Here is a 28,000-nt window from a genome sequence, read left to right as displayed (position 1 = left end):
AGCTCAGGTTTCCACATACAATAAAGTCAGTGTGTGTTTGTGGAGGAAATGAATAATGTAGAGGATTGTGATACCACCACGTGGACGTGACTAACGTGTACCAGGTGTAAACAGTAATCCGGAAGTCAGGCCTTTTTTTTTTTTTTTATTACGATCAAACTCTTGACATTTTCCCAAACACTATTAGAGTGCAGAAATGCTCAGCTAAATATTCTGCTAAAAGCTTGACAATCTGTAAATATGAACACAATTACACAGGTATACATGAGCATAATTAAGCACAGAACTTGATTTTACATATATTGCCGCCTCAGAGCACCAGAGTCCCCGATTCTCTGGGTTTCCTCTGAGATTCTCCAGTTTTCTCCCAACTCCCAAAAACTAAACGATAGGCGGAATGGATGGACGTGTGTCCCAGTCAGGGTGTATTCCCACCATCCTCACCCAGTGTTCCCAAGATAGGCTCCGGCTCCAGCGTGACCCTGAGCAGGATAAAGCTCTTACTGAAGGCGAAAGGAGGAAGAAGTACCATAAGACTCTGAGATGCCTTCTCAACAATATTCCTCGACATGACCTTGGATGTTCAGCTGAAAGAAACTCGCTTTTCTTCCCGCAAGCGTGAGCTCAGCTACCTCGAACTCACTTCTTAACTAGATTTGTGTATCCTGAAAGAAATACACACAGAGAGTGAGAGGAATGGGGGGGAAGAAAAACTGGGAGAGAAAGGGAAAAAGATAAGAGACAATGAGAGAAGGGTGAAGAAGAGAAGTAATCTTAGAAAAGCAGAAAAAGGAAGAAAAACCAAGTAAATAAGTTAAAATGAGAGGGAGAGTAGTAGAGAGAAGAAAAAGAATATGATTAATGACGGGGAAAAACAGAAAATCGAAGGAAGAAAGGAGATAAAATGATAACATCAGAAAGAAAATGAGAGAGATTGAAAATAGGAAGAGAAAAAGAAATAAAAGAAAAAAGAAATCATGGAAGAAAAAAAGGGCAAGTGTGAGAAAGACAAGGAAAAATGACAACTTTTGAGAATGAGGGGAAAAAAATGAAACAAAGTGGCAAAATAGAGAGGGCGAGAGAGAGGGAGAAAGAAAACAAATTTAAGAAGGGGAAAAAAAGAAAAACAGAAGGAATGACTAGGAAAAGTGGGGTAAAAGAACAGGGAACCCCCCCCCAGAAAAAAAATACCAAAAAAAGAAGGAAATAACGTGACAAAAACGAGAAAGAGTATAAAAATCAGACAGAAGGAAGGAAGAAGGAAAGGAAGACTTAGAAAAAAAAATAAAAGAGAAAATAAGAGAGACAGAAAGAAGGAAAAAGAATATGAGAAATGATGAGGGGAAATAACGAAAAATGGGAAAATGTTTAAACATTTTTTGTCTTCAAACAAAAATCTCTAACACAAGTCTTAATGTTACATGATCTGCAAAGAGTAATAAAAAAAGATGGGTAGATAATAATAATAATAATACGTTACTCGACGTGTAAACTCACTGTAATCATTCAATTCACCACCTTTTCCTCCCCAAAGTGGCTGTAACTGAGCTGAGCTCAGCGTATGAAATAAAACACTACTACAGCTACAGTGATCCAGTGAGGTATAAAACTTATCACACTGACTAAACACTGACCAACAAACTGCTCAAAATTCTTCTTGGGCATAAAACATAATATACAAAAAAAAAATACGTTTTCTCTTTATTTATGATTAAACTTCTCCGTCATAGCACTCAGCTTAAAAAAAAAAAAGAAAAAGAAAAAAAAAAAAAAAAAAGTTCTCAAACTCCAGTTCATCTAAACCCATCTCCCATCTACCTCGACATCCAGGACTCCAGACATGTAGCGTTTCTCTGAGTCTATTCTCCACCTGCCCGCTTGTGATGTTGCTGTTTGTAAGCGTTATAGATGCTGAGGAACATTTCTTGGCAGGGAATTCGCGCCTGGAGCTTGGAGCAAATAAGGAAGGAGCCGGCCATCTTGCGGTGCAGCGAGTACGACTCCTCAGGAGGAGGAGCGAGGCGGTGACGGAGCATCACCGGGATCAGGTTGTGGACTCGGCGTGTCGTGCTCTGAGTGCTGAAGTCGAAGGCGTCTGAAGAGGCGAAAGCTTCTCCCAGGATCATCACCGCCTCCACGTGAGCGTCCTCAAACGCCTGGGAGAGAGACACGAACGAGACGGAAGGAGAAAGTAGGACTTGGGGCAGTGAAAGCAGCAGCGTATCCTACAGCACACGCTTTAATCCCAGTCAGGTTTACACCATCGTTATTCCTCCAGTCAGCACAGACTTCCTCACAAGATCTGATCACCTCACTGGATTAATAGAACATGATCACACTCACGCTGCACTACTTATACTACTGATTACAATTTATTTAGTTTAGTATAAGCACTGAAATCATGTGTTGATGAGAAACTTAACATTTTTATGTAAACTATATGTAATATGTGTTTTCTTAAATCTGATCGAACACACGGTCCCTCAACTCAGTGCAGCTCACAAGTGCTTTTCTACACTGGGACTCAGGCAGTCCGCTTATCTCTGTCTGTCTGTGTGCCCGTCTCTCCCTGTCTGTGCGTGCCTGTCTCCGATTCTGTCTGTCTGTCTCTGTCTGCCTGCCTCTTATTCTGTCCGTCTGTCCGTGTGCGTCTGTCTCTGTCTGCCAGCCTCTTGTTCTGTCCGTCTGTCCGTGTGCGTCTGTCTCTGTCTGCCAGCCTCTTGTTCTGTCCGTCTGTCCGTGTGCGTCTGTCTCTGTCTGCCAGCCTCTTGTTCTGTGCGTCTGTCTCTGTCTGCCAGCCTCTTGTTCTGTGCGTCTGTCTCTGTCTGCCTGCCTCTTGTTCTGTCCGTCTGTCTCTGTCTGCCTGCCTCTTGTTCTGTCCGTCTGTCCGTGTGCGTCTGTCTCTGTCTGCCTGCCTCTTGTTCTGTCCGTCTGTCTCTGTCTGCCTGCCTCTTGTTCTGTCCGTCTGTCCGTGTGCGTCTGTCTCTGTCTGCCTGCCTCTTGTTCTGTCCGTCTGTCCGTGTGCGTCTGTCTCTGTCTGCCTGCCTCTTGTTCTGTCCGTCTGTCCGTGTGCGTCTGTCTCTGTCTGCCTGCCTCTTGTTCTGTCCGTGTGCGTCTGTCTCTGTCTGCCTGCCTCTTGTTCTGTCCGTGTGCGTCTGTCTCTGTCTGCCTGCCTCTTGTTCTGTCCGTGTGCGTCTGTCTCTGTCTGCCTGCCTCTTGTTCTGTCCGTGTGCGTCTGTCTCTGTCTGCCTGCCTCTTGTTCTGTCCGTGTGCGTCTGTCTCTGTCTGCCTGCCTCTTGTTCTGTCCGTGTGCGTCTGTCTCTGTCTGCCTGCCTCTTGTTCTGTCCGTGTGCGTCTGTCTCTGTCTGCCTGCCTCTTGTTCTGTCCGTGTGCGTCTGTCTCTGTCTGCCTGCCTCTTGTTCTGTCCGTGTGCGTCTGTCTCTGTCTGCCTGCCTCTTGTTCTGTCCGTGTGCGTCTGTCTCTGTCTGCCTGCCTCTTGTTCTGTCCGTGTGCGTCTGTCTCTGTCTGCCTGCCTCTTGTTCTGTCCGTGTGCGTCTGTCTCTGTCTGCCTGCCTCTTGTTCTGTCCGTGTGCGTCTGTCTCTGTCTGCCTGCCTCTTGTTCTGTCCGTGTGCGTCTGTCTCTGTCTGCCTGCCTCTTGTTCTGTCCGTGTGCGTCTGTCTCTGTCTGCCTGCCTCTTGTTCTGTCCGTGTGCGTCTGTCTCTGTCTGCCTGCCTCTTGTTCTGTCCGTGTGCGTCTGTCTCTGTCTGCCTGCCTCTTGTTCTGTCCGTGTGCGTCTGTCTCTGTCTGCCTGCCTCTTGTTCTGTCCGTGTGCGTCTGTCTCTGTCTGCCTGCCTCTTGTTCTGTCCGTGTGCGTCTGTCTCTGTCTGCCTGCCTCTTGTTCTGTCCGTGTGCGTCTGTCTCTGTCTGCCTGCCTCTTGTTCTGTCCGTGTGCGTCTGTCTCTGTCTGCCTGCCTCTTGTTCTGTCCGTGTGCGTCTGTCTCTGTCTGCCTGCCTCTTGTTCTGTCCGTGTGCGTCTGTCTCTGTCTGCCTGCCTCTTGTTCTGTCCGTGTGCGTCTGTCTCTGTCTGCCTGCCTCTTGTTCTGTCCGTGTGCGTCTGTCTCTGTCTGCCTGCCTCTTGTTCTGTCCGTGTGCGTCTGTCTCTGTCTGCCTGCCTCTTGTTCTGTCCGTGTGCGTCTGTCTCTGTCTGCCTGCCTCTTGTTCTGTCCGTGTGCGTCTGTCTCTGTCTGCCTGCCTCTTGTTCTGTCCGTGTGCGTCTGTCTCTGTCTGCCTGCCTCTTGTTCTGTCCGTGTGCGTCTGTCTCTGTCTGCCTGCCTCTTGTTCTGTCCGTGTGCGTCTGTCTCTGTCTGCCTGCCTCTTGTTCTGTCCGTGTGCGTCTGTCTCTGTCTGCCTGCCTCTTGTTCTGTCCGTGTGCGTCTGTCTCTGTCTGCCTGCCTCTTGTTCTGTCCGTGTGCGTCTGTCTCTGTCTGCCTGCCTCTTGTTCTGTCCGTGTGCGTCTGTCTCTGTCTGCCTGCCTCTTGTTCTGTCCGTGTGCGTCTGTCTCTGTCTGCCTGCCTCTTACTCTGTCCGTGTGCGTCTGTCTCTGTCTGCCTGCCTCTTACTCTGTCCGTGTGCGTCTGTCTCTGTCTGCCGATCTCTTATTCTGTCTCTCCATCTCTGCCTGCCTGTCTCTTATATGCCTGCCTGTCTCTGTCCGTGTGCGTCTGTCTCTGTCCGTGTGCGTCTGTCTCTGTCCGTGTGCGTCTGTCTCTGTCCGTGTGCGTCTGTCTCTGTCCGTGTGCGTCTGTCTCTGTCCGTGTGCGTCTGTCTCTGTCCGTGTGCGTCTGTCTCTGTCCGTGTGCGTCTGTCTCTGTCCGTGTGCGTCTGTCTCTGTCCGTGTGCGTCTGTCTCTGTCCGTGTGCGTCTGTCTCTGTCCGTGTGCGTCTGTCTCTGTCCGTGTGCGTCTGTCTCTGTCCGTGTGCGTCTGTCTCTGTCCGTGTGCGTCTGTCTCTGTCCGTGTGCGTCTGTCTCTGTCCGTGTGCGTCTGTCTCTGTCCGTGTGCGTCTGTCTCTGTCCGTGTGCGTCTGTCTCTGTCCGTGTGCGTCTGTCTCTGTCCGTGTGCGTCTGTCTCTGTCCGTGTGCGTCTGTCTCTGTCCGTGTGCGTCTGTCTCTGTCCGTCTGCCGGTCTTTTATTCTCTCTGTGTGTGTGCCTCCGTGTGTGTGTGTGTGTGTGTGTGTGTGTGTGTGTGTGTGTGTGTGTGTGTGTGTGTGCCTGCCTTTCTGTCTGTCTCTTATTCTGTCCGTTTGTGTCTGTCTCTGTCTGTCTGTCTCTTATTATGTCTGTCTGCATGTGTCTGCCTTTCTCTTATTCTGTCTGAATGAAATTCAAATTCTAATTCTTCCAGCCCACCAAAAAAAGCACGTCCACACGTTACATTTACAGTGATTTCTTCCACAGTATTATCATTATAAATAAACTACCAATCGCTCATACGCGACTAAAACCTTAAAAGGCTGGATTCGGTCCACTCCTGCTGTTAGGATAAAGTTAGAAGTAGTATATAATGAGGAGTGACGGTCTCGAACCTTGGTTTCGTAGCCAGTGAGGAACTTCAGGTCTTTGGATTTCCGCAGAACTTTGGCACGATCTCCGACTGAGGCCGCATGCACCACCTAGTGCGTTACCGAGGCATGGGGTTTTAGGTTTTAAGCAAGTCAAGGAATAAATAAATAAAAACAAAACAAAATAACCATTTGTGATTTCCTACCAAATAAATAACAGTCCATTACCACTACAAATTTAAGTCATGCTCAAATTAAGCTATGCGGGATGAAAATGTGAGAATGCACACGTTAATATGGATTATAATACAAGATTTAATAATATAATACAGTTAATATAATATTTTGAGTGTTTCAGTTTTTTAAAATAATTGTCCAGTTGTTTTTTTTAAGAGCGCAAGATCGCTCGAAATACTGGAGAAAGAAGAAAAAAAAAAATCAACATGAAAGCATTTAAATTCACAGCACCTCAATGTAATCATCGGTGAAGGAGTCTGGGTATTCTCGGCAAGCTCCAAAGTCTAACAGGTAAATCTGTAAAACACAACGCAAGCGACTGTTAAACGTGTATTTCCGTCATGTATAACACCGTCATGCACATCATCGGTCAGCTCACTCTTCTCAAAGCGTGGCAGAGGAACCATCACACTGCTGGAGCTCTTCTAATATCATTTACATTATTTACTAACACCAGAGACGAATGAAATCCGCAGGAGGTGTAAACACTACGGTACTGTATCCATCTAAAAAGGAAAAGAAATCAGGCTTACCTTGTCCTCTTCAGCATTATAGAAGAAGTTGGACCAGTTGGGATCCGTCTGCATGAAGCGAAACTCGAAGAGCTCTCGGAGGCACAAGTGCAAGATGCTGGAGCATATCTGTGGGGAAGCGGATTCAGAAGAACTGGGATCGAACTACAGCGGTGAGGAAAAGTGCTTCACAACGATCAATAACCTAGCCATTCAGTTACATCAGTAGACCTTGTAGTTGATGCCTGAACGACTAACCGCTAACTCGTTCATCAGGGACTGCTTTATCCGGAGCCGATCCCAGGAACACTGGGCGGGAATACATCCAGGATGGATACTAGTCCATCGCAGTGCACCGAAGGACAATTCAGAGTCGCCAATCCACCTACCTGCCCGTTTTTACAAGGTGGGAGGAAACCGGAGAACCCTGAGGGAACCCACACACGCACAGGAAGAACACGAACAACTCCACAACAGCCAGAAACTGCTGCATACACAGATCTCGCTCGGCTCAAGCGTTTGCGGTAGGCGTGGCAGCATGGCGCCATTTTACGTCTAAAGCTCTCACGTGCGTCAGAGTCGTGTAACCAACACGCCTTTCCCACTGGAGCTGGAAATCTGTGCAAAACAGTCACGCACTAAGAACTAAAGAAATACTGTCAAAAATAATCAAATAAAAATGGCTCCAAGTATCAGAATAATGACTGTGCGTTGAAGTAAACAGTAAATTAATCAATAAACCAAACCGTTATGTTTAAAACGGAATAAATTCTCAGAAGTACACTCTTGTGCAGTTTTGTTCTTCAGTCTCTGTGTGAAAAATCCCAAACAACCTTGATAATGTTTTTGTTTGTTTGTTTTTTTAATCAGAAATATGGTCTTACTTGCATACTTGCCAAAGTTTTTCGAAAAAACGTAAGAAAGCATGCAAGATTAAAATGATCTTGTGTTTAAAAAATAAAATAAAATAAATAAATAAATAAAAAATTAGGCTTCGTAAGATTATACAATAAATAAATAACGTGCTGTAAAATCCATTAAATGCTAAACTGGGATTTCGCATCATAACTTCACTTTTTACTACTCCATCTATTCCCACACGGACTCACCTTATTCCTGGTCTCCTGATCCAGATCCACACAGCTGTCCAGCGGGACTCCGTTAATAAGCTCCATGGTGATCACACGAGACGTGGTGAGCTCATCGATGATCCCGGGGACTTTGAATATCGGGTCTCCTTCCATTAGAGTCCTGCGGGAATCAAACGAAAAAGCACCGGATCGCTATAGAAGCTAGAGGTAGTGGAGAGCGCTATATAAACTTGGGTCATAAAACTGGGATTAAACCACCGGAGTCACACTGAAAGTTTTGGTTACTGGACTGTAAACGGGGGGACAGAAATCTCCCAGGTTTCATTAAAAATGTCTTCGTTTGTGTTCCGAAGATGAACAAAAGTCTTACGGGTTTGGAATGAAATGAGGAGTGATTGATGACAGAATTTTCATTTTTGGGTGAACTATCCCTTTACCCACAATACACACACACAAAAAAAAAACTACATAAATGCCATTAAATGCATAAATGAATTAATTAACAGGATCTTTTTTCTGCATTGAAGGCATCAGACCAGACCCCATCGTAATCTTAACCCCGTCTTAATCTGAGACATTCTTCATTTTGAGGATGAAATCGTGAATTAGATTAAAGTTGAGCTGTAAGGGTAGCAGATGAGTCAGCTTCTCCTTCAAACCCTGGGCATGTTTCCATACACAACGAATTAACAAAAATATTGCAGTATTTTATATATATATTTTTTAAAAACTCTCAAAATAGTGAATCAAAATAGAGATAAAATAGCTTAAGACATGGCACGCGTTACGATTTAATGACCTCAATTTAATATCTCCTGACTTCTTAATGTTAGTAGAAAGATGCGCTGGATCAAGTGCTATTTTAGCCATCAAGCTACTGAATAATAAGAATGGAAGCCATATTGTTAAATTAAACCAAATTTGACAAGTTATGCATTTATACCATATTTATACCAATATATTGTTAATAAACTAGCCTCTTGTAAGACACTGATTTTAATCATTTATTTATTTATTTATTTTCAGTGCTCAGCCTCCTGATATTACATTACACACTCTTTCTTTCTTACTTGAAGCGCTTGGCACACTTTGCCTCTCGTTTGTAGTCACACTCCCAGGCTAGCTCCCTGTGAAGGACCTCCAGGCTGCTGTCCGCAAATAAACCTGCCGCAAAACAATACATGACTGTAGGACAATCCATCGGTGACGCTTATCATGTTTGACGGGAAATCGTTCGCCGTCTCTCACCCTCAGGAAGCGGCACGCTCATCTTCAGCACCGACATCAAGTTGTTCACGTCGCTTTTGATGCTCTCGGCCACTCCTGGATACTGTAAAGGGGCAGGCAGAGTGTGTCGTTTAGTCGCTAATGTTAATTATTCCTCATGGTTTTACTTGTTTATTCCTCAAATACAGTCATGGGGAAAAAAAGAAAGGACACCCTACGCTAGTCTGAAATGCACTCCGGCTCTGTACCTGTATTTTCATAGCCACTTCCCTTCCGTCAGGCAGGACTCCGAGATGCACCTGACCAATGGAGGCAGCTGCAAAGGGTTTGTCCTGAAATGACGAGAGCATGTCCTTCCAGCCAGGGCCCAACTCTTCCTCCAGAACTTTCTACAAACACGACATGACACAAACACGCATCAGACATCAGGCACTGAAACATTAATGACTTGGGCCAGGTACAGGTATGTTGATGGTAGAGAGATATGTGCAGGACAAGGAGGAGATCACAGAAAGTGAAAAGATCGTGAATATAATCTAATCTCAAGCTTGAAATAGTCCTGGTCTATTGGTACATAATTCTTTCAGATTTAAGCATTTACTTCTAGAAAGAAGCAAAAAAGTTATCTGGCAACAGAATAAGTTTTTTTTTTTTAATTAAAGCTTGAAATGCATGAAAGCATTTTTAAAAAAAAAAAGAGGCTACAAAATATTATATTTGATATATAATAAACTCGTAATAGGAAATTAATAGATACATTTGCTCTTATTGTATATTTTCACATATTTCTGTGATGCAAAATTTTTGCAAAAATATATAACAATAATAATAATAATCATCATCTCAGTTACCTTCTTTGTTATGTCTTAAGCCTCTTTAACCTTTAAATACTGAACAGCGGCACAGAAACCTGACTGTTAGAATAACGCTAGTTTCAGACTGTCCAATTAACAGCTAGTGGACGATCACTAATCAGACTGTAAGAGATAATCCCAAAAATACTCCATAACAGACAGTGATAAGTTGTGAGCTCTGTATCAGATCATACGATGAAGATCCTCCAACAATGGACCTGCCATTCAAGAAAATGACTACACGCTGCTTACATCACGAATCTGAAGTGAACTTGAGGTAACGAGGAGTTTTTTTTTTATGTCCATAAGCACGTTTTGTTTACTTTCACCACTGCCGCTACCGTATTAGTAGCTGTCCGTCATCCCACACTGTCTCCCGGGTGTCTTATAGACGAGCGTTATAGCTGCGCTCGCACTCATATTAAATCACTTTCACTTTGTCTGCTAAAAATTATACAGTGTAATGCCAGCTTAAGGTGAGGAACTTACATTGGTTTGCCAGGTTGGCATAAAGTCTGCACTTTGTCGGACCCTCTCAAATACCTTCTGTAGTTGTGGATTAATGAAGCTGTTGTCTAAAATTGACGTGGAAAAAAACAAAACAAAAAGACATTATTATTATTATTAACAAAACATTGCTTATTGCTTATTACTATCACTACTGCTTATGTGGCTGGTATTACAACAGGCTGAATTGCTCAAGACATGCTCATCATGCTGAGAAACAAGTTCAGGAAGTTATTATGTGGTTGAGAAAGAGTATGCGAGTAAGACAAAGAAAATATTTCGGACCGCCGTACCCTGAATGCTCAGCATTTGTCCGATCTTGAGCGCTGCTCCTCGCACCTTACACAACGTGTTAACAATCCTCTCAGCGTTGGCCTCGGACAGGAGCGGAGAATCTAACACAGCTCCGGTATCTGACGGACAAATCAGATCCGAAGTCAGAAAACGCAGCACAACAGAAATACAAAAAGCACTACATCTGGAAGCAACATTAACACAAAGCAAACATCATCATAATTATTATTATTATTATTATTATTATTATTATTATTATTATTATAGCAGATATTAATGGTTTCTAAGGGTTTCAGGCCTACCCGTTTTTTTGCCTCCAAAAGACTGCTTTGCGACTTCAGCAATGGCCCCGAGACCGAGCCCAACAGCCAAACCTACAAGAGTCTCAGATGAGTGCGCGGCTATGTGGAGTCAAAGCAGCTGCTTTACAATGCATGGGAGGACAAAGTATAACCCAGGACAGGTATATTTCACAAAATCGTTAGCTTTGTGGAATTTTCTTCTGCCATTGGTTTCAGTCGAAGATTGACCTCCTCTCAAATTTGAATTAGACGTACTCACCCCCGAAATTCGCAAGTCGACTAATCCGCGTGACAGGAACCTTCCTTTCCTTGGCTCGCTCGCTCAGCTGAAAGGAAATCGGATTATTAAACGTAATGATCACGCCCTCAGTAACGACTACATCCAGACTGCATTATTACGTTAATGAACGTCTTACGCTGTGAAGAAGAGCTTCTCTTTTTACAATCCAAAAAAATTTATATTAAACAGTCTGAGAACTGGATTCAACAAAGTAGGCACGGGCTCATTTTCTGATTTATTACAGATGCTGATTGTGCAACAATCTGTCTAGAGAAAGTGGAGAGAATAGTCAACTCTTAGACTTAGTTCAAAACGTCTTAATTGTAAGAGTGTACATTTGCTAGTTCTGCCCGTTGCCAGAGTTTCAACAGTAAATTACTAATCCCCATTAAAAAAAAAAAACCCTATTACCAGCAAGGTATTATTATTATTACTACTATCATTATTACAGAGGGATAGAAAGACTCACTGAATTCCACAGTCAATTAAGTAATGTGAACTTAATGTACAATTAATTTAGTCAGATCACAAAATATCCCTAAATAAACAAATCACCATAGGAAAAAAGTGACATACAGGCTATAATTTGTAAAATCAATTTGTTTCACCTTTACAAAGATTTAAATATGTATACGGACTACATCTCCTCACCTTCTGGCGAACAGGCCGGGCGGTACTCTGTTTAACCTCCCGGGCCTTTTTGATGTCCTCTGGACTCAACCTGGCCACTACAGAGTCATGAACAAACCTCGTTTGATTATGAGGCACAACAACGTGCAAGAATCGCGCGCTTTGACCAGGCCAGCCAGATCCCACCGATGATCCTTTAGGAGTTCCTGTCGACTCGTAAACGTAATCTTTGTTGGAGATATCCGGCGCGAGCTCCGAGCCGACGGCCCATTTGGTGGCTTCGTTCTCCTCCATCTGGTCCCATCCTTCAATGTCTGGGAACTCCTCAGACTTGGGTGTCTGGTAGAAATACAAACAAAATGAATGACAGGAGATGCAAGGTAATGGGAGTAATGATCTCAGCAGAAGCTACTCTTACACCAAGACGGCAACAGAAAATCTATCGCAATGTGATTTCTCAATGACAAGAGCGAATTGTTAAATCATCATGTACCTTCTCTTCTTTTATCCTAACGCCCGTCCAGGCCCCAGCTGCATCCTGGGCAGCTTTGAGTCCTACTCCCAGTGTTGAGTTGCAGGCTATCAACCTCAGCTGCTCTCCTTGCGTGGTAACGAAGGCAGCACCGACCTTGCCAGCACCCCGAACTACCTGGAGCACCTCCGATAGCATCTCTGTTATGGAGGGGGAAAAAACTGTCACGTGAACGTCCTGTTCCAGATTTATTACCTCCTTTATACATGTTATAATGTGCTCCACTCTTCTGGGAAGGCTTTGCACTAGATTTTGGGGCGTGGCCGAGGGGATGTGTGGTGGTCATTCAGCTACAAGAGCGTCAGTGAGGTTGAGATCAGGCGCTGATGTTGATGTGAGGAGGCTCCAGTTCCAGTTCATCCCAAATGTGATGAGTCAGTAGGGTTGAGGTCAGGGCTCTGTTCAGGACACTTGAGATCTTCCACCTTCTTCCAACCTTCACACACCACATCTTCATGGAGCTCGCTTTGTGCACTTTGGGTCGAGCTGGAATAGGTTTGGGCCTCTTGGTTCCAGTGAAGGGAAATTGTAATGCTGGAGTACCACCAGAAGCAGGGTTGGGAACCTGTGTACTAGGTTTAGGTTCGTACTGAAATAAGTACTAATACTCGTAAACAGATCATCAGAGATGTTTGGCAGAAAAACTTCTTCAGTTTTTAACGGCGGTTGGCAAACAACTTTGTGTATTTATGCATTACGACACCCACTGACCTAACAAAAGGTTACACTGACCTCCAACACGTATACTATAAAAATAATTAATGAGTATAATAGAAAATTACTTACCGATGTTTATAAATATTTAACGATGTCCTTCTAATGCTCCAGACCCGCCACGGTGTGCTAACCGCTACCGGACCCGGAAATGGCTGTAGAAATGGACGTGCCGCTCAGCCAATCAAATTCACACTCACCCGTGAGATGGAAAAGAATTACAAGTACTGGCCAATGATATTATCAGATAACAGACTAGGGCGGCCAATCAAATGGGCAGCTCCAAGACGAGGCGGGTTTAAGTGAAAATAACAACCGTAATGTGATGGGCATTCCGGATCTTTTCACTGAATCATATCATCAAAAAGAGTCGACTCTTTCGGCTCCTAAATAACATTTTGGCGCGCTTTTTAAAATTATATTATATATATTTTTTATTTTATTTTATTGTTTTTATCAGTGGTGTTTCTTCTTTGCCTAACTATGGCTGAAATTGTTTTACGAAAGCTTACTCTTCTTTTTTAAATATATATAAAAAGTTATAAAATCTATTTTAAATGTTAAATAAGCAAGGCACTACAATGTGTATACAGTAACCATAGCTGCATTAATGCTAGTGTGTCTGCGCTGTATTCAATCGAAAACTTTTAATTTATACTGAAAATCGTGCAAGCATGAAGCAACACTGCCTACGTCTAAGAAAGAAGAGGAGGAGGAGAAAGAATTTAAAAAACCCAAACTGTTCAGATATGTGAGTCGGCTCCGCTAAAAGAGCTGAAACAGCGTACAGTACGCGTGACGCAAATTTCGACATCAGCAGAGTACGTACAGTACACGCGAACCACCCGATTTTTCTAACCGCACGTACTTTGTAAGCGCAGGTCGCACATGCGCATTTAATTCCTTTGCACTATTTAGTTCTTCCACAAGGTGGCAACAGTGACCCAGCGCCGTTGAATCAAATCTAGTTGAAGAAAAAACGGAATAAACGGAAACGAGTGCAGTTAGAAAGTACCCGCATTTGTATAATTCCAGCCTTAAAGAGTATAAGGATTTGCATACGGGTACTAATCGTCGCGAGATATTGCCCAAGCGTTGTTCTTCATTGTCATCCTTCACGCCAAAAGATCTGCTTTACTGCTCTGTACTCACTCTTGTAGTCCAGGATGGGTAGTGCAAGTTGTCGTAATACGCACGCGTCGACCGCCTGTGCACACATGCTTATCTATTGGAGTATACTTTGCAAGGATGTGTGTACGACTGTTCGCTTACGCTAGCGTACGCGTAAAAAACGTACACTAGAAGCATAATTTCTGCTTTAGTTATTCCTGCGAAACTGTACGAATAAATCTTTCATGAACGACCCCCTCATCATTAGCACAGTTACAAGTGTTCCTGTGTGACGTCAGAGCGGCAAACGCAAGTGGCTTCTCACGTCTCACAGGAATAATGAAAATACTGCACTAAGCAACATATTAGCACCAGAATCACTCAACACATCACAAACACAACATAAACATGTCGGATGTGTGTGAGGATTGACGTTTCCTTTAATCTCCCAGTGCAATTTAATACACTATAAAGCTCAGGCCTCTGAGAGGGCAGTGTGGAGTTTCCATATATGGGCATGCCATCAGCTCGCGTTTCCTATTGGCTGCTGGCGCTGTGAAGCTGCCTGTCAACAAGATGGCCTTCCTCAATCGTTATTCAAAGACAACGAAACTGCAACTGTTTTAATTCGACATTACTTGTTTTTATATATATATATTTTTTTTATTTAAAACGACACCACTCTAATAAGTCAAAGCGCAGTCAAGACATTGTGTAGCTGAAGAGAACATAGCGAGATCAGGAGAGTGAGGCAGGACGACTTCTCTGGATCTCCAGCTCACTGGCTAATGTTGATAGTGATGTAGCAGCAGCAGCCGACCTGTGACACTCCGGCCTTGTTTTTTCTTTTTCTTTTCTTTTTTTAAATTCATGTTTTTAGAGACATTTTTATGCGACGTTAGTGAATTGTTTATATATTATTTCTTTCATTGTTGTGGGAGAGCTGCTGGTCGGAGCCCAAACACGTTGTTTGAAAGGTAAGAGGATGAAGGTACGCCGCAGTGCATGTTTATGTAACATTAGCTCTAAGCTATTAGTGTGCGAAGGTAACGAGACAGCCATGATGCTAACAGGCTGAACTCGGGACTCCTAACGAGATAATAAAATACTTTTGGAAATATGAGACTTAAAAAAAATTATAAACTCAAAGTATTCCTCCATCTTTATTATTATTATTATTATTATTATTATTATTATTATTATTTAGCTATTTAACTAGTTAGCAATATAATGTCGACTAGCTAGCTGTATAGCTTTGGGCCCAAACGTTTGGTTTATACACTATTACCGCCATTTGAGCTTAAACACTTAAGTAAAATATGATATGAATAGATAATATTTCCATTTGGAAATACAACCTAGACAGCAATATTGCGAAATACTTTTACTTCTCTGGCTGTCTGGACAACGCTAACTAGGCTAGGCTATGCCAAAAATGATCTAACTAGCATTTACCCCTACTTCGATTGAGATTTGAGTTTATTACCTGAATATCTAAAATGTCTTGTATTAGCAAGCTAGCAATGTCAGGAGGGGGGGGGTTAGATTTTTTTAAATGTCTGCGCAGCGTCCTGACTAGTTAATGCTCCTGAAGCACGTAGCTAAAGCTGGCTGACTTTTTCATCAATGCAGTGAAATCCTGAGTTTTATCTGCAGTTTATTGACATTTCTTAATCTAATCTACAATTCATGTTAATCAGCCAGTAAAGGCTCTTTACCAAACCTTAGCTAGCTAGTTAGTAGCTCTGTAGATGACTGCTGTGGTGAGAGAACCATAACACACTCTGGTTCTTTGTGACATCTCCGTGATTAGTTTGTGTCTTGTGTGGAATATTTGACCGTTTAGAGTTACCCAGTCCTGTTTGATGTTACAGAGGGGGGAAACGGGGCCTGGTTCTCCAACTGTGGTCTTTAACAAATATTTAATTAAAATTATTGTTATAAAACTTTCTCAGAGTTTGTAATGGTTATAATGGGACTTGTATTGGTTTTAATGGAAACTGTAATGGGTCTCTACTGGTCATTTCTTGCCTTATGTTGGTGGCTTATGTCTAATCGCTACCATTAAGGACTAGTAATGGTTTTAAAGGTGAGCTCATGGTTTGTAATTGTAGTGGAAACCATTAGAATTTCTGTGATTACATTTGAATTATGTTCATAAAATTAATTTGTACACCCCCTCCCCTTCTCTTTATCCCTGTTCGGATTGGATTACTTGATCAACGGGACGTCTGTAAGTCTGTAATACGTTTTTACATGTCTCCTCAGTGATAATAAAATCCACCAGAGGAGGAGCGAGTTTATAGAGAGCTGTATTTCCTACGAGCATGGCTGTTTGGTGGTCGTCTGGTCAGGCTCCGTTCACAACATGGCGGTCGAGGAGGTGCCGGAGTGGAGTAGAGAAAAGACCCTGGCTCTTATTTCAGTTTGGGGGCAAACCAAAGTTCCAGCATTTTAAAAATAAATGCAACCAAACAACAATCACATGTAGTGAAGTATATATGAGAAGCATCCGTTTTTCATTTCACGACTCGGGAAGTGTTTAATATCTTGGAGAGGGTCACTGATGCGCTCGTGATGTAACATCTGCATAGAAAATCAGGGGCATATGGTATGTACCTGGACTGAAGTTACAGTAGGTACAGCAGGTAAATCAGTCTGTAATTTTCTCAGAGGAGGAAGGAGGAAAACGCCGACATGGCCGATCGGGACGGAAATAAAATCACGGTAGAGCACCTGAAAAATGACCCCATGTAAATTTAATTGTGTCCGGATAGAGCTTATAGCAGTAGACAAAATCTTTGACCAGTTTGAACCCCTGAACTCAAAAACGAACATTAATTTTACGTCATATTTGACAATTACTGTAGGTAGTTATGTTAAGATGTAATATCTCGTCATGAATAAACGTTATTTTTTCCTTTATTCCTTAGATTGAAACCTTTTTATGGATGAGGCCATGAACAACGAATATGACGGGTGAAGAGCAAAAGAACCGCCCGGCGTAGCGGCAGATATGCTCTCCAGGGGTTCATGATGAACCGCGACACCTTTTCCCACATCCGGCTGTGGTGCCCGCGTCCCTTCGGCACCTACTCGCAGAACAAGCCTTACAGTAATGGGACGATCGGGGGCGGGACAGCATCTGCTCTGTGTAAAGCAGACACTGCTGGCTGTCCGTCCATAGACGATAGCGGAGATGCTGAGGAACATAATGAGGATGTGGGCACTGAGAACACCCCTCCTGCCCCATCGCCCAACCTACTGGCACCCACACCCCCTGCACCACCTTCCTCTGCTTCACAAATGGAAGACGGCAGGGTGTTGCTTGATACGTGGTACGTCATCAAACCAGGCAACACCAAGGAGAAAATTGCTTTTTTTGTGGCTCACCAGTGTACGGGAGCAGGCATTCCCAGACCCAGTGCCATGAAGGTGAAGGGAAACTGGGGAACAGACTGTACCAAGGCTAAGCGTCGTCGCCGCTGCTCTTCGTATGACCCTACTACAAGAGCTCAGAATGTGACCTCGGAGCTACAGTCAGAGCTGGAGGACGGCGTCGGGGTGAACGAAACGGATCTGCTGTCGGTAGCAGAGATGGTGGCCCTAGTTGAGCAGCGCACGGCCATGGCCTTGCAAGGCATAGCAGCCCAAGGACAAATGACCTCGATCAACCAGCAGCATACAGTCCTCCACAGTTCTGTTTCAGATTCTCCACCTGTTGTATTCCTTTCAGAATCATCTCCTGCTGCTCCAACCTCCAAAAGTGACTTTGAACAACAACGGCAGCAGCAAGAATCCAGACGTGTTGCTCAGGCAGTAGCGCGATTTGAGTCTCAGCAGCAAAATCTGGAGAGTACAATACTGCGACCTCAGATTCATGACTCTGGTAAAGACCGGGATTGTGCCGGGAGCGAAACCGGAGCAAACGGCCAAAGCCACGGTCGAGGGGAAGTTAGGATCGCGTTTCGGGTGTCTAGTTTGGATCCGCGGTCCCAGTCCGAGCCTGAAGGTCGCCCCAGGTGCATGTTTATGAGCTGTGGGACTGGAGCGGGACAGGCAGCAACCAGGGCCAAAGAAAAGATTACATGTGACCTTTACCAACTGGTTAGCCCTTCATCTCGAGACTCCAGTACCGTCCTGTCTGGCTCATCGAAATCAGATTCCACAGGAGAAGACATCACGGAGCGGCCTCCCTCCACCGCTACGGACCATGCCCCAGACCACTGCTCGGGAGAGAAAAAGGCTGTCTCACGTGAGCGTGTGACCGGTTTCCACGTTGAAGTTGTAGTCACAGGAGCTGTGGACCAGTGTGTCTTCTACGGTAAGGACAGCACCGAGAATGTCCAAGAAGAGACCGTTTGTATAGCTATGCCCAGCGGGGCTAACCGAGCCGACGTTTTAGAAGAACCTCCACCCGGCCAGCTTTTCTTTCTCCAAAGCCCATCCAAAGCTGAAGACGAAAGCAGTTCGGGGATCTCCAGCGGAATGCGCTCTTTGGATCGTGGGAATACCGGCGGCTCGGTGGGGAGTGCGGTGGAGCGGCCGTCCAGCCCGATCGCTGGTGTGGAAGACTGCGCAGATAAATCTCTCTGCCGCCTCTACCGTCATGTCTCCCACGACTTCCTGGAAATCCGTTTCCAGATCCAGCGGCTTCTGGAGCCACGGCAGTACATGCTTATGCTTCCCGACCACATCATGGTGAACATCTTCAGCTACTTACCCACCCACTCGCTAGCAGCCTTGAAGTGCACCTGTCATGACTTTAAGGCCCTGATCGAGACCTACGGTGTGCGCGCCACAGACTCTCGCTGGAACCAGGACCCGCTGTATCGCGACGACCCCTGCAAGCAGTGCAAGCGGCAGTATGAGCGGGGGGACGTCTCGCTTTGCCGCTGGCACCCCAAACCTTACCACCACGACCTGCCTTATGGACGCTCGTATTGGATGTGTTGCCGGCGCACGGACAAGGACACACCGGGATGTCGAGTCGGACTGCACGACAACAACTGGGTACAGCCATGCGACATGGTTCAGGCCCGCGCCAAAAGAGAAGATGGAAGGTAAAGACAGGAGCAGGGCGGTTCTGGGTTTCCTTTCTTACTCTCACTTTGCCTAAACCTCATGACGGTGTAATATTTATGATTGAGCCTGCCTCCCTCCCCAACTCAGCTTTGTTAACCTTGCTATCATGTCAGTATCAGTTCTTAGCAGTGCAGCATACTTAAATCTGACACTCATGTGTGAATACCGGCGCTGATTAAATGAGGTTAATGTCTGCTGCATGGGACTCGATCTTTGTAAATCGGTTAGAAATCCTTTCCGGCTTGGCGGTGTTTTCCTAAAACCAGCACCCAAGCCGATCCCAGCCTTCCCAAACCTGCAGTCTAGGCGTTGATTTTGTCTTGCTAAAGTCGTTAACTGTGTTGAGGTTGGATGTCGTTTTCTTTACTGACCCTGGGGCAAAAAAAGAGCAAAAATGATGTCACTTTACAAATACCCGATGTCACTTTGTAATTAATAGTTCTCCTGCTTAGGTTTTTGTTGTTGTTTTTCCCTCTTGTTTGTTTAACGTGTGTGTGTGTGTGTGTGTGTGTGTGTGTGTGTGTGTGTGAGAGAGAGAGAGAGAGAGAGAGATAATATGAATTCTTTTCCTTAATTTTTTTTCTTTTTTTGGGTTTCAATGTTTGCAAAAATACGATCAATATCAAAACAAATGTATTTCTTGTTCAGCCCTGTTCCTCTGCCACGCCCCTGCAGCAGCCAGGTCGCTAATAACCTGTCTTTGCTTTCTGTTTGTGAATTATTTTTTATTTAATTTTTTTTTTTTTTTAACAAAAAACCACCACATCAGGTTTCAGCCTTAAACCCGTTCCGTCTGCTCACTCCATCTACAATCTTTCAAACAGAATCAAAAGTTGATGCTGATGCTCTTTGGTTCGGGAGACCGTTGTAGGTTTCGCACGCAGCTGATGCTATAGGGAATTTTTGCCTCTATAAGTAAATAAAAGTTATTTAAAACTGGTGTCTGCATTATTAAATTACCTTTTTTATTTATCATTATTATTTTAACAAATGCAAATGTTTCACACTTCAATGCCACTTGTGAAAGTTTCTTTTATTAATTACAAGAAGGTGGAAGATACTGTACGCTTGGCTCTGATGCAGTGTGAAATGACATTGTGGGGGGTGGGGTTTAACATTGTAATAAATAATAAAAGGACAGAACTTTAGTCTGCCCTCGGTTTTGATACCAAATTAATTCATACTGACCAACAATCAGAGCAAAGCCTGCGTGCAGTGTTCATGCTCAATAGATGAACAGGATACTTTAAGATACTGAATACATACAGCCATACAATGTACAAGCCGTGATGACGTTAGATAGGTAAGGTATAAAGTGATGTATAACAAGTTCCTCTCATGCGTAGAAACCCCAACAATAGACAGCCACTGCCATCATGATCAGTGCATTGGCATTGACAACGTGCTTCCAGACTGGGTCTTCACTTATATCTGGCAGTTCTTTGGCTGCTTCTATGACTTCTTCTTCGGTCAGTTCAGGAGCCTGAGATCCACTTAAGCCACAGAACCAGGCGATTAAACGGGAAAGTCCAGATTTACGCCCGTTTCCAGCTAGAGAGAGAAACAAGATTAATTAACTAGTATTTTGTTGACCATTTTAAGGAACTAACTTGTTTTCCGCTACATTAAATGTAAGTATAAATTAAAAAATAAAATGGTCAAATTGCTGTGGTATAAGAGGAATAAAAGACTGGGACATGCTGAAAAGAAACAGCAGGCCCTGCTGCATTTTATGTTTCGTTGAATAATGTGACATGTTTATTTGGAGGTCTTACTTTTGTCCTCGTCACACACGGCTTTATTTTTTTCCTCCGCTTCTCTGCGAGCATTCCTTCCTCGTTCCTCTTCCTCCCAGTCCAGATCTACCCTCTCTTCCTTCGAGTATCGCAAGCTAAAGACAAGCCGATGAAGCTTGGCGGAGAGAATTGTGTGAATTGAACGTGAGTATAAATGACTACTGATTTGAGAAGAACATATGAATAGTCATTAAAGAAAATCCAGTGCTGCGGATCCACTTACGTGTTTGTCGTCTATAGGTGATGTGCAGTAGCTCACGAGGAGCACTAGAATGCCAGTACAGAAGAAGAGCAGCACCGCAAAGTACAGGTAATGAACCCCACAAATAAGTGAAGGGCATTTGGAAGGAATGAGACAGCTACCCGATCCAAAGTAGAATTCAGGACCGATGCGGCACAAACCCATGACCAGGCCACCCGTCAGGCCCCAAAAAGCCCCCTAACAAGGGGAATAAATTATATCAAGATCATTATGATCATGCCCTTGTTTATACATTTAAACAAAATCCTTAGAACTGACAGAAAACACTATTCTGTCTTTTTACACCATTACTCCATAAAGTAAGAGGGTCTCATTAACCTCTTCTCCATATTTAACTGGCTTGCTAAGTACCTGTCAGGTTTGTTTAGATTTAGTGGTGTGACATACAGTATCTCGAACACTATTGGCTGTTGTGCGAGTTAGTCAAGTATTAAACCTGACGGCACTCACTGAAACTTGACATATTTCCTTCTGAAACAGTAAACATATGGAATCAAATCACAACGAAGAAGCTATTTTATGTGGATTTCAAGGAACAAGATGCAATGAAAATGCAATGAGTTCTCGGAGCAGGTAAAGACGAGTGACAAATGAAAGTGTTTTATTTATGTGGGCCATTACGAGCCATTAGAACAGCTTCAAGTGTCTGGAACTGTACTGAAGCCATTAACTTTGTTCTCCCCAAAAAATAAGTTTTGATGGTGGTGGAGACCAGCGTCTAACACGTCTCCCAGTCGCGTTCAATTGGGTTGTGACTGAAAAAGCCATAGAATATGATCATGATATGAAAATATGAATGACAATTACCGACTCATTAACTCGCTTCACAAAAATAGCCAGAAAGAAGACTGCTGCTATAGGCGGGGCCAGGTAACTAGTTACTGACTGGATATAGTCGAATAACTGACCACTCTGGGCGGCCTGGACCACAGGGATCCAACAAATGCTGATTGCAACAATGCAGAGCACCCATATCCTGTTAGAGAAACAAAAACAACATCTGAAACCAATTCCTGCAGGTATTGTACACATTCGTGCATTAAGCATTAGAGTTGAACTTCAACCCCCTCACCAAGTCATCAAGGATAACCCCAGAAGTGAAATGACAAGGAATGTCAACAAGTGTGTGTTGTGACGTGTTGGACTGCGGCCTTAAAATATGGCAGCTACGTATGCTACAAATTTATTTACGTATATATTTAACATGGCTTGTAGATCAATGTAAAATAAATACTAATGAGGTAGTGTGGTCCAAACCTTCCAACTATCATGAGCTCTCTGTCTCGGGCTTGAGGCCTGATGCGTGTCCATATGTCCATGGTGAACAAGGTGCTGCTGCTGTTGAAGATGGAGGCTAAAGAGCTCATGAGGGCTGCAAGCATGACGGCCAGCATTAATCCTCTCAGACCTGTGGAGAGGTATAGCATGATGTGGTATTAAAATACATAAGACATGATGATAAACAGCACTGAACGTAATGACACCGAAAAACGTCTTGAGCAGCAATAGAGTGGTGTAGGGATGATTTTATTTTGTACCGGATCTCGGAAGTCAGTACCACACTGGTTCCCTCGACGAAGTTTAACGTCCCCGGCGACGTTGTTAGTCCAATTTAGCAACTTGTTAGCAAACGCCTTTTTCAATACATGTAAATGCTTTAAAAAAAAATCACGAGTGGGGTATTACTGGTGTATTTTATGTCGTAGAATAAAACGTGAAAATATTTTGCGCTTGTGTTCACCACAGACATTATTTCAGGCCTTTAACCAAAATCCCATTCAAAAATCCCATTGACTTCGGCACGATGAAACCAGAAGGGCTAAAATGGTAACTCGTTTCCAGTTTTGACGTACAAAATGACGTCATCCCTGCGCTGCTCTATTGTCAAAATTGGTTATGCTTCCGCCATTAGGCATTATGTTTTTCGGGTTGTCTGTGCGTCTGTCCTGATTAGATTTTCGAGTTGATCCAAACATGGTCAAGGTCACAGCAAGGTCAAATGTCTGATATAGATTTTGTTCCTTCCTATGTGTAGTACATTTTAAGGTATATTTGAGGCATACAAATGAAGAAGGACTTGGTGGTGGTCCAAGCTGACATTATTTCTAGTCATACTTGTTTTCGAGTTATTAAAGATTAAACCCATTCAGTCAGTGGACCAGTCAACCAGGCTGTCTGCCCTCTTCCACATACATGAGCTCCCAGATGCCCATGATTGTCCAGTGTCGATATGATTGACCTGGGAGAGAGAATATCTTCCCACCAAGAGCGCACAATAGGTGTTTGTTGTTGTTCTTATTAGACTTATTAGTTAAATGTGTACAATAATATTCTGTCTGTGAATTTGAACCATAGAACTTTTTATTCTTGAAATGTACAAGTCCTACTTGTGTTTGAGTGTTGGATTAAGTGACCAGGTAAATTTACCAATAACTATAAAAACCCATTAATAAAGATTATAACTCTGATAATCTGTGATTTCCACCAAAACAATCACAGACCATCCTTTGAAAGCCACTGGTCTACATATTATAATGCTCATGCCTTGTTTCTGCATTTAAAAAAACAACAAAAAAAACATTTTTTTTTTTACATGAATATGATGCAACGTGGGTGCAACTGCACCATCTGCAAGGCAGTACCACAAACAGAACAGTGATACCGTTGTCATGGCAGTGTTGAATGAGCAATAGAAATAAAAATCCATATTTCTCACCACTGGGCATGATGGAGACCACCAGTTTGGGGTAAGCGATGTTAGAGCAGCCAACTTCTGTCCCACACACTCTCTTACATTCGTCTGGCACCACACACCCGACCTCATCTAATAAAACACGTTTTCCTTTTCAGAGAAGAGCCACATACTGCGTTACCCTGCATTTAAAATGTTTACAATTATACAAAAGTGCCCACATAATGAAGGGTTTAGTCGAATTACTGTATAATTTACCAGGGTAAAGGACTCTGCTGATCATGCCTGGGAACACCATGAGGAACATAGGCAGCAGTTTCAAGTAGCCGCACAAGATGCATCCAGCTTTGACATGAGTCAGACTGCGGGCAGCTAAACAGCGCTGAACAATGACCTACGCCACAGAGGAAGAGTATATGTCATCCTGTTTGCTAAGAAGAGTTAGCATATGTGGAGAAAGGTTCTCTGATCTCATGAAATCAAAATGTTTTGTCCTTGGCATAAAGTGGTACATTTGGCAGAAACCCAACACTTCTCATCACCCTGAGAACACCATCCCTACAGTGAAGCATGGTGGTGGAAGCATCGTGCTGTGGTGATTGCTTTAAATCAGAAAGAACTGGGAAGCTGCTCAGGGTTGAGGGCATTATGGATGAAACCAAACACAGTGCAATCTGAGAAGAAACGCTTTCCCAGTCCTACAAGTGACTTTAAGCTGGAGTAGAGGTTCACGTTCCAGCAGGATAACAACCCTCAGGAAACTGCCAAAGCTTCACTGGAGTGCTTCAAACCAAGAAACTGTGGCCCAGTCAAGGCCCAGACCACTAATCTAAAAATGTTATGCTTATACTGGTCCGGTCGGGTCTGATTTGTCCGTGCTTAAATGTTTAATATATACTTTATTCGTATTTTATTCATGAAATTGCTGTAATGTTGGCACGGCTCACCTGGTCAGTGCACCAGTACCATCCTCCTACAATAGCGATGCCAAATAACACACCAGGCCATGGCAGGTCTCCATTCACAGGATCCCTCAGCAGGTGGAAGGCGTCCTCACGCGGCGTGTAACAGTGTGGGGAGATGTTAAGACGCTGTAGGTCTGGGGACAGGCTTATCGATGGTAAAGCTGAACTATATTTATCTAGTAAAGCACTGTAGCCTCCAACCTCATAAAAGGCTGTTGAAAAGAGAACAGTGAAGAAACCAAAAGTTTGAGGACTTGATGTTTAAGATCACATAACTTTTTTGGTGGTGTGATATTGGAGTTTGCATGTTATATATATATATATATATATATATTTCCATGAATACCCAGAGAATGACCCCAAACTTACAGAATCCCATGAGGACAAAGGCTCCAGCAATGATCACAAAGGTCTGGACTGTGTCGGTATACATCAGAGCTGCCAAACCACCTAGAGAGCAGATATGTTTTCAGAATTATAATCATAGACACCAATAATACACAAAAACCTCCTAAACAAATTTACCACACCGTTAGTGTATATAGTATAACACATTGTGTTAAATATATCTTAAGTGCTGCTACAGCCTGTAGGTAACGCTCAGGATAATAAGAGGCATTTTTGCTAGATGCAGCACAATACACAATATGCAGATACAGGTCAAAAGCTTGAGTCAATGTTCACATGAAACATCAGAATGAGGAAAAAGTCTGATCTCTGTGACTTCAACCGTGGCATGGTTGTTGGTACCAGATGGGGCTGGTTTGAGTATTTCAGAAACTGCTGATGTCCTGAGGATTTTCAGATGTTTGATGTGAACATTAACTGAAGCTCTTGACCTGTATCTGTTGCATTGTGCTGCTGCCACATGATTGGCTGACTGGATAACTTCATAAATGAGCAGGTTTACAGGAGTTCCTAATAAAGAATGGACAATACTTTATTCAGAACCCTCTTATAATGGATATCTAATGGCAATTGTTGAACTGCATCAATAAATATGAAAATACATGGTCGTTTGTCCACACTTTTGGAACTTCAAATCTCTTCAGATCTATGTGATGTTTTCACCACCTGTGCAAGCATGAATGATTCATGAGTTTCACCTGTCACAGTATAGAGCGCTGTTATGGAAAGCAAAGCAATGACTGCGATGTAGATATTCCAACCGAGGGCTTGCTGTATGAACACTGCTCCAGAGAACATGTCCACCTAAAGAAAGACCAAAGTGGTTCACAAAATAAGTAGAATACAATGGAGCTAAAGGCAGGACTGGAGGAAGCAGTATGTATGTTTATTTTTAAACAAAAGCAATTTCAGTCAAACATTTCCTTTATTGGTTCTTGTGGATCTGTAATACAAATCACTAATCTCCTATTCAGATGTTTTAACACTGATGAAAGTGTGTAGGCTTTTAAAGTCATCCTGGTGGTTGTGAAATGTACATCAAGATACCTGGGCTTGTGTTCTGATCCCAAAAGCATTCACCACTTATCCAAAGACTGAGTGATTACCCACTTAGAAAAAAGGGTCTTCCGTGGTTGATTAGGGATTCTTACCTTCCTAAAAGGGTTTTATTTAGAATCCCCTGAATCTTTAAAGGAAAACATCACCCTGAAATACATTAAATATGTTTATACTGAAATATTTGTGAGGTGTTTAGTCATGCCGGCGCCAATTTGTCGGTTGATGGTGTAGTTCCGTTATTCCTGGTTGTGTGTCGCAATGACATCACAATGGGACACTGTTACTACTAGTACAGTTACACTGGCGTTCGGTAGGAGAAAACGTTTAAACCATCTCAAAGGTACGGAAGAACAAACAGGTTTCACTGTGTCTCTTAAAAACAAAAGCAAGAGCTTATTTTCGCTCACGATGTTTAATGTCCTATTAACTGAGAAATCCAACATAGAAGTAGTGGAGACATTGGTGCAAATGTTGGACTCAAAGTTCCAGGATGCAGTGCAGCTATACGACACACCTACGGCGAGTTACAACAGAGACTCGGCTCGGCTAGTTAGCGATCTACGAGACGACGAACGCGATGCAGTTGACTCAGGTATTAGTTTGAAAGTCAAAGCTTCGGAAGCTGATCTGTTTGAGCAGAGTGTACAGACGAGGAGCTGAGCGAGTTGGACAGACTAAAGAACTAAAGCACCGTCGCATCGCTCTCTTTTCTTTATATTCCTAGTATGTCGATGAAAGAAGCATCATTCAAAAAAAGTCAACTCGGAATTTAAATGAATCTTTTGCACAATTGAAGATCATGTACTGATTATACATATTTTCTAACAATGTGAAGCATTTTGATTTGCATTTGTACTTACAGAGATCTTAGTGAAGATGTAGAGGAAAAGTGAGATGACCGAGAGGTACAAACTGATCCTAGTCCCACCAAATCTCTTCTTCAGGTATTGTGGCATAGTGATCACCTTTTGAAAACAATATCCAAAATAACTTTCTCCAAACCCGTGTCTACATTGTTCAGTTACACAGACCTAAGACACTAACACACTCTAACAGTTAATTCAGTATAAAAGGAACTTACTCCAGCTGTCAAATACACAGGTACAAACAGCCATCCCAGCAGCAGCACAATGAATAAAGCCTGAAAGAAGAGCAAATGATCAGAGCAGGGCCGATATACGCAGTGGGTCATATTGTGATTTGTTGTTATCGCAATTAACCATCAATATTTTGTGCGGTCCTAGAGCTCCAAAGTCGGCTAAAATGCCTGTCTTCTGTGACCTCGACGAAAGAACGTGATCATTTTACGTCCCTAGCGGTCATATTATATCAAGATAAATAGTCGATTATTTGATTTAAATTTCATTTGAAATGATAAAGTATACAAAGGGAAATGTCATTGGTCGAGTCATTCCCAACTGAAGTGACCAAAAAAACAAAACAAGCTTTGATTACTTCACAGTATTGAAAGACGCTTGAGATTCTTTGCAGAATGGAAAAATGGCTATAATTTGGAGTTCAATGGCAGTCACGTCATATTAATGCTGTGGTCGAGGCAAAGTTGCAAATTTCCCACCTACAACCAGTAAAAGCCACCCAGAACGCTTCCTCAAGTTGAAATTTCAACTCGTCAACTTAGTTTAGTCTTCAGCTCAACTACCAGTTCCTTCCCTGTTTACAGAGTGACGTCAAATCAACATGACCATGCACACGTGCTTCTCTACTTTTAAATGAGTTTATATCAGTATTGGCTTTAGATCACTTAATATACAGACACAGTACTTGGTGAAATTTCAGTCCAGTTTGACAGTCACAACAGTAGAACAGAACCAATAGCCACTCAGGCCTGTAACTGTAAAAGTACAGTCAAAGTAGCTTCTTAT

The 28,000-nt window shown here is 43.2% G+C and overlaps 3 protein-coding genes and 2 long non-coding RNA genes across 10 annotated transcripts in view; 3 read left to right on the top strand and 2 right to left on the bottom strand.

The window, feature by feature from the left end:
• Positions 1–109: 109 nt before the first annotated feature.
• coq8b (coenzyme Q8B) lies at positions 110–13,931 on the bottom strand. 2 transcript variants are annotated; one of them, XM_017490790.3, is made up of 16 exons: positions 12,813–13,930; positions 11,988–12,166; positions 11,516–11,833; positions 10,844–10,910; positions 10,585–10,656; positions 10,282–10,401; positions 9,971–10,056; positions 8,876–9,016; positions 8,649–8,730; positions 8,471–8,564; positions 7,419–7,560; positions 6,331–6,438; positions 6,029–6,094; positions 5,585–5,671; positions 1,819–2,156; positions 124–665 (listed from the first exon to the last, which is right to left on the bottom strand). In XM_017490790.3, the coding sequence occupies exons 2-15, from the start codon at positions 12,162–12,164 to the stop codon at positions 1,860–1,862; spliced, it is 1,857 nt and encodes a 618-aa protein (XP_017346279.1). In that variant the 5' UTR covers positions 12,165–12,166; positions 12,813–13,930; the 3' UTR covers positions 124–665; positions 1,819–1,859. The 2 variants fall into 2 exon arrangements, with proteins under 2 accessions (XP_053543460.1, XP_017346279.1); XM_053687485.1 differs by having other exon boundaries at positions 110–2,156; positions 12,813–13,931.
• Positions 13,932–14,386: 455 nt separating this feature from the next.
• Positions 14,387–19,681, top strand: fbxo46 (F-box protein 46). 4 transcript variants are annotated; one of them, XM_017490784.3, is made up of 3 exons: positions 14,387–14,827; positions 16,119–16,233; positions 16,784–19,681. In XM_017490784.3, exon 3 carries the CDS (start codon positions 16,884–16,886, stop codon positions 18,915–18,917), a length of 2,034 nt encoding a protein of 677 aa, XP_017346273.1. In that variant the 5' UTR covers positions 14,387–14,827; positions 16,119–16,233; positions 16,784–16,883; the 3' UTR covers positions 18,918–19,681. The 4 variants fall into 4 exon arrangements, with proteins under 4 accessions (XP_017346273.1, XP_017346272.1, XP_017346274.1 ...); XM_017490783.3 differs by lacking the exon at positions 16,119–16,233; XM_017490785.3 differs by lacking the exon at positions 16,119–16,233 and having other exon boundaries at positions 14,387–14,841.
• A 266-nt stretch (positions 19,682–19,947) lies between these two features.
• The window catches only part of slc5a2 (solute carrier family 5 member 2), a 9,416-nt gene continuing 1,363 nt past the window's right edge, over positions 19,948–28,000 (bottom strand). For both annotated transcript variants that reach the window (XM_017490787.3, XM_017490788.3), the window contains 12 exons: positions 27,199–27,258; positions 26,978–27,082; positions 25,757–25,862; positions 25,020–25,100; positions 24,633–24,862; positions 23,944–24,079; positions 23,710–23,817; positions 22,251–22,401; positions 21,801–21,969; positions 20,955–21,170; positions 20,711–20,846; positions 19,948–20,486 (listed from right to left, as the gene is read on the bottom strand). In XM_017490787.3, coding sequence (XP_017346276.1) covers positions 20,272–20,486; positions 20,711–20,846; positions 20,955–21,170; positions 21,801–21,969; positions 22,251–22,401; positions 23,710–23,817; positions 23,944–24,079; positions 24,633–24,862; positions 25,020–25,100; positions 25,757–25,862; positions 26,978–27,082; positions 27,199–27,258 — 1,713 coding nt within the window. In that variant the 3' untranslated portion in view covers positions 19,948–20,271. The remainder of the gene's footprint in view (positions 20,487–20,710; positions 20,847–20,954; positions 21,171–21,800; positions 21,970–22,250; positions 22,402–23,709; positions 23,818–23,943; positions 24,080–24,632; positions 24,863–25,019; positions 25,101–25,756; positions 25,863–26,977; positions 27,083–27,198; positions 27,259–28,000) is intronic.
• On the top strand, positions 20,480–21,156 carry LOC128635303 (uncharacterized). The gene is made up of 2 exons (XR_008398252.1): positions 20,480–20,875; positions 20,972–21,156. It is a non-coding gene; the product is annotated as an uncharacterized LOC128635303 (long non-coding RNA).
• On the top strand, positions 23,587–24,746 carry LOC128635304 (uncharacterized). The gene is made up of 2 exons (XR_008398253.1): positions 23,587–23,740; positions 23,844–24,746. It is a non-coding gene; the product is annotated as an uncharacterized LOC128635304 (long non-coding RNA).

Source organism: Ictalurus punctatus, chromosome 17 (genome assembly GCF_001660625.3).
Source record: "Ictalurus punctatus breed USDA103 chromosome 17, Coco_2.0, whole genome shotgun sequence".
Classification (NCBI taxonomy): Eukaryota; Metazoa; Chordata; class Actinopteri; order Siluriformes; family Ictaluridae; genus Ictalurus; species Ictalurus punctatus.
The sequence above is the reverse complement of the archived record's forward strand: the minus strand, read 5'-3'. Positions and strand labels throughout refer to the sequence as shown.

Coding starts and splice junctions, on each gene's coding strand:
- fbxo46 (XM_017490783.3), top strand. CDS start 16,884: ATGATGAACCGCGACACCTTTTCCCACATCCGGCTGTGGTGCCCGCGT.
- coq8b (XM_053687485.1), bottom strand. CDS start 12,164: ATGCTATCGGAGGTGCTCCAGGTAGTTCGGGGTGCTGGCAAGGTCGGT. Junction 10,911..11,515: donor CCCGGCCTGTTCGCCAGAAG/GTGAGGAGATGT, acceptor ATTTCCTTTCAG/CTGAGCGAGCGAGCCAAGGA. Junction 10,057..10,281: donor ACAAATGCTGAGCATTCAGG/GTACGGCGGTCC, acceptor CGTCAATTTTAG/ACAACAGCTTCATTAATCCA.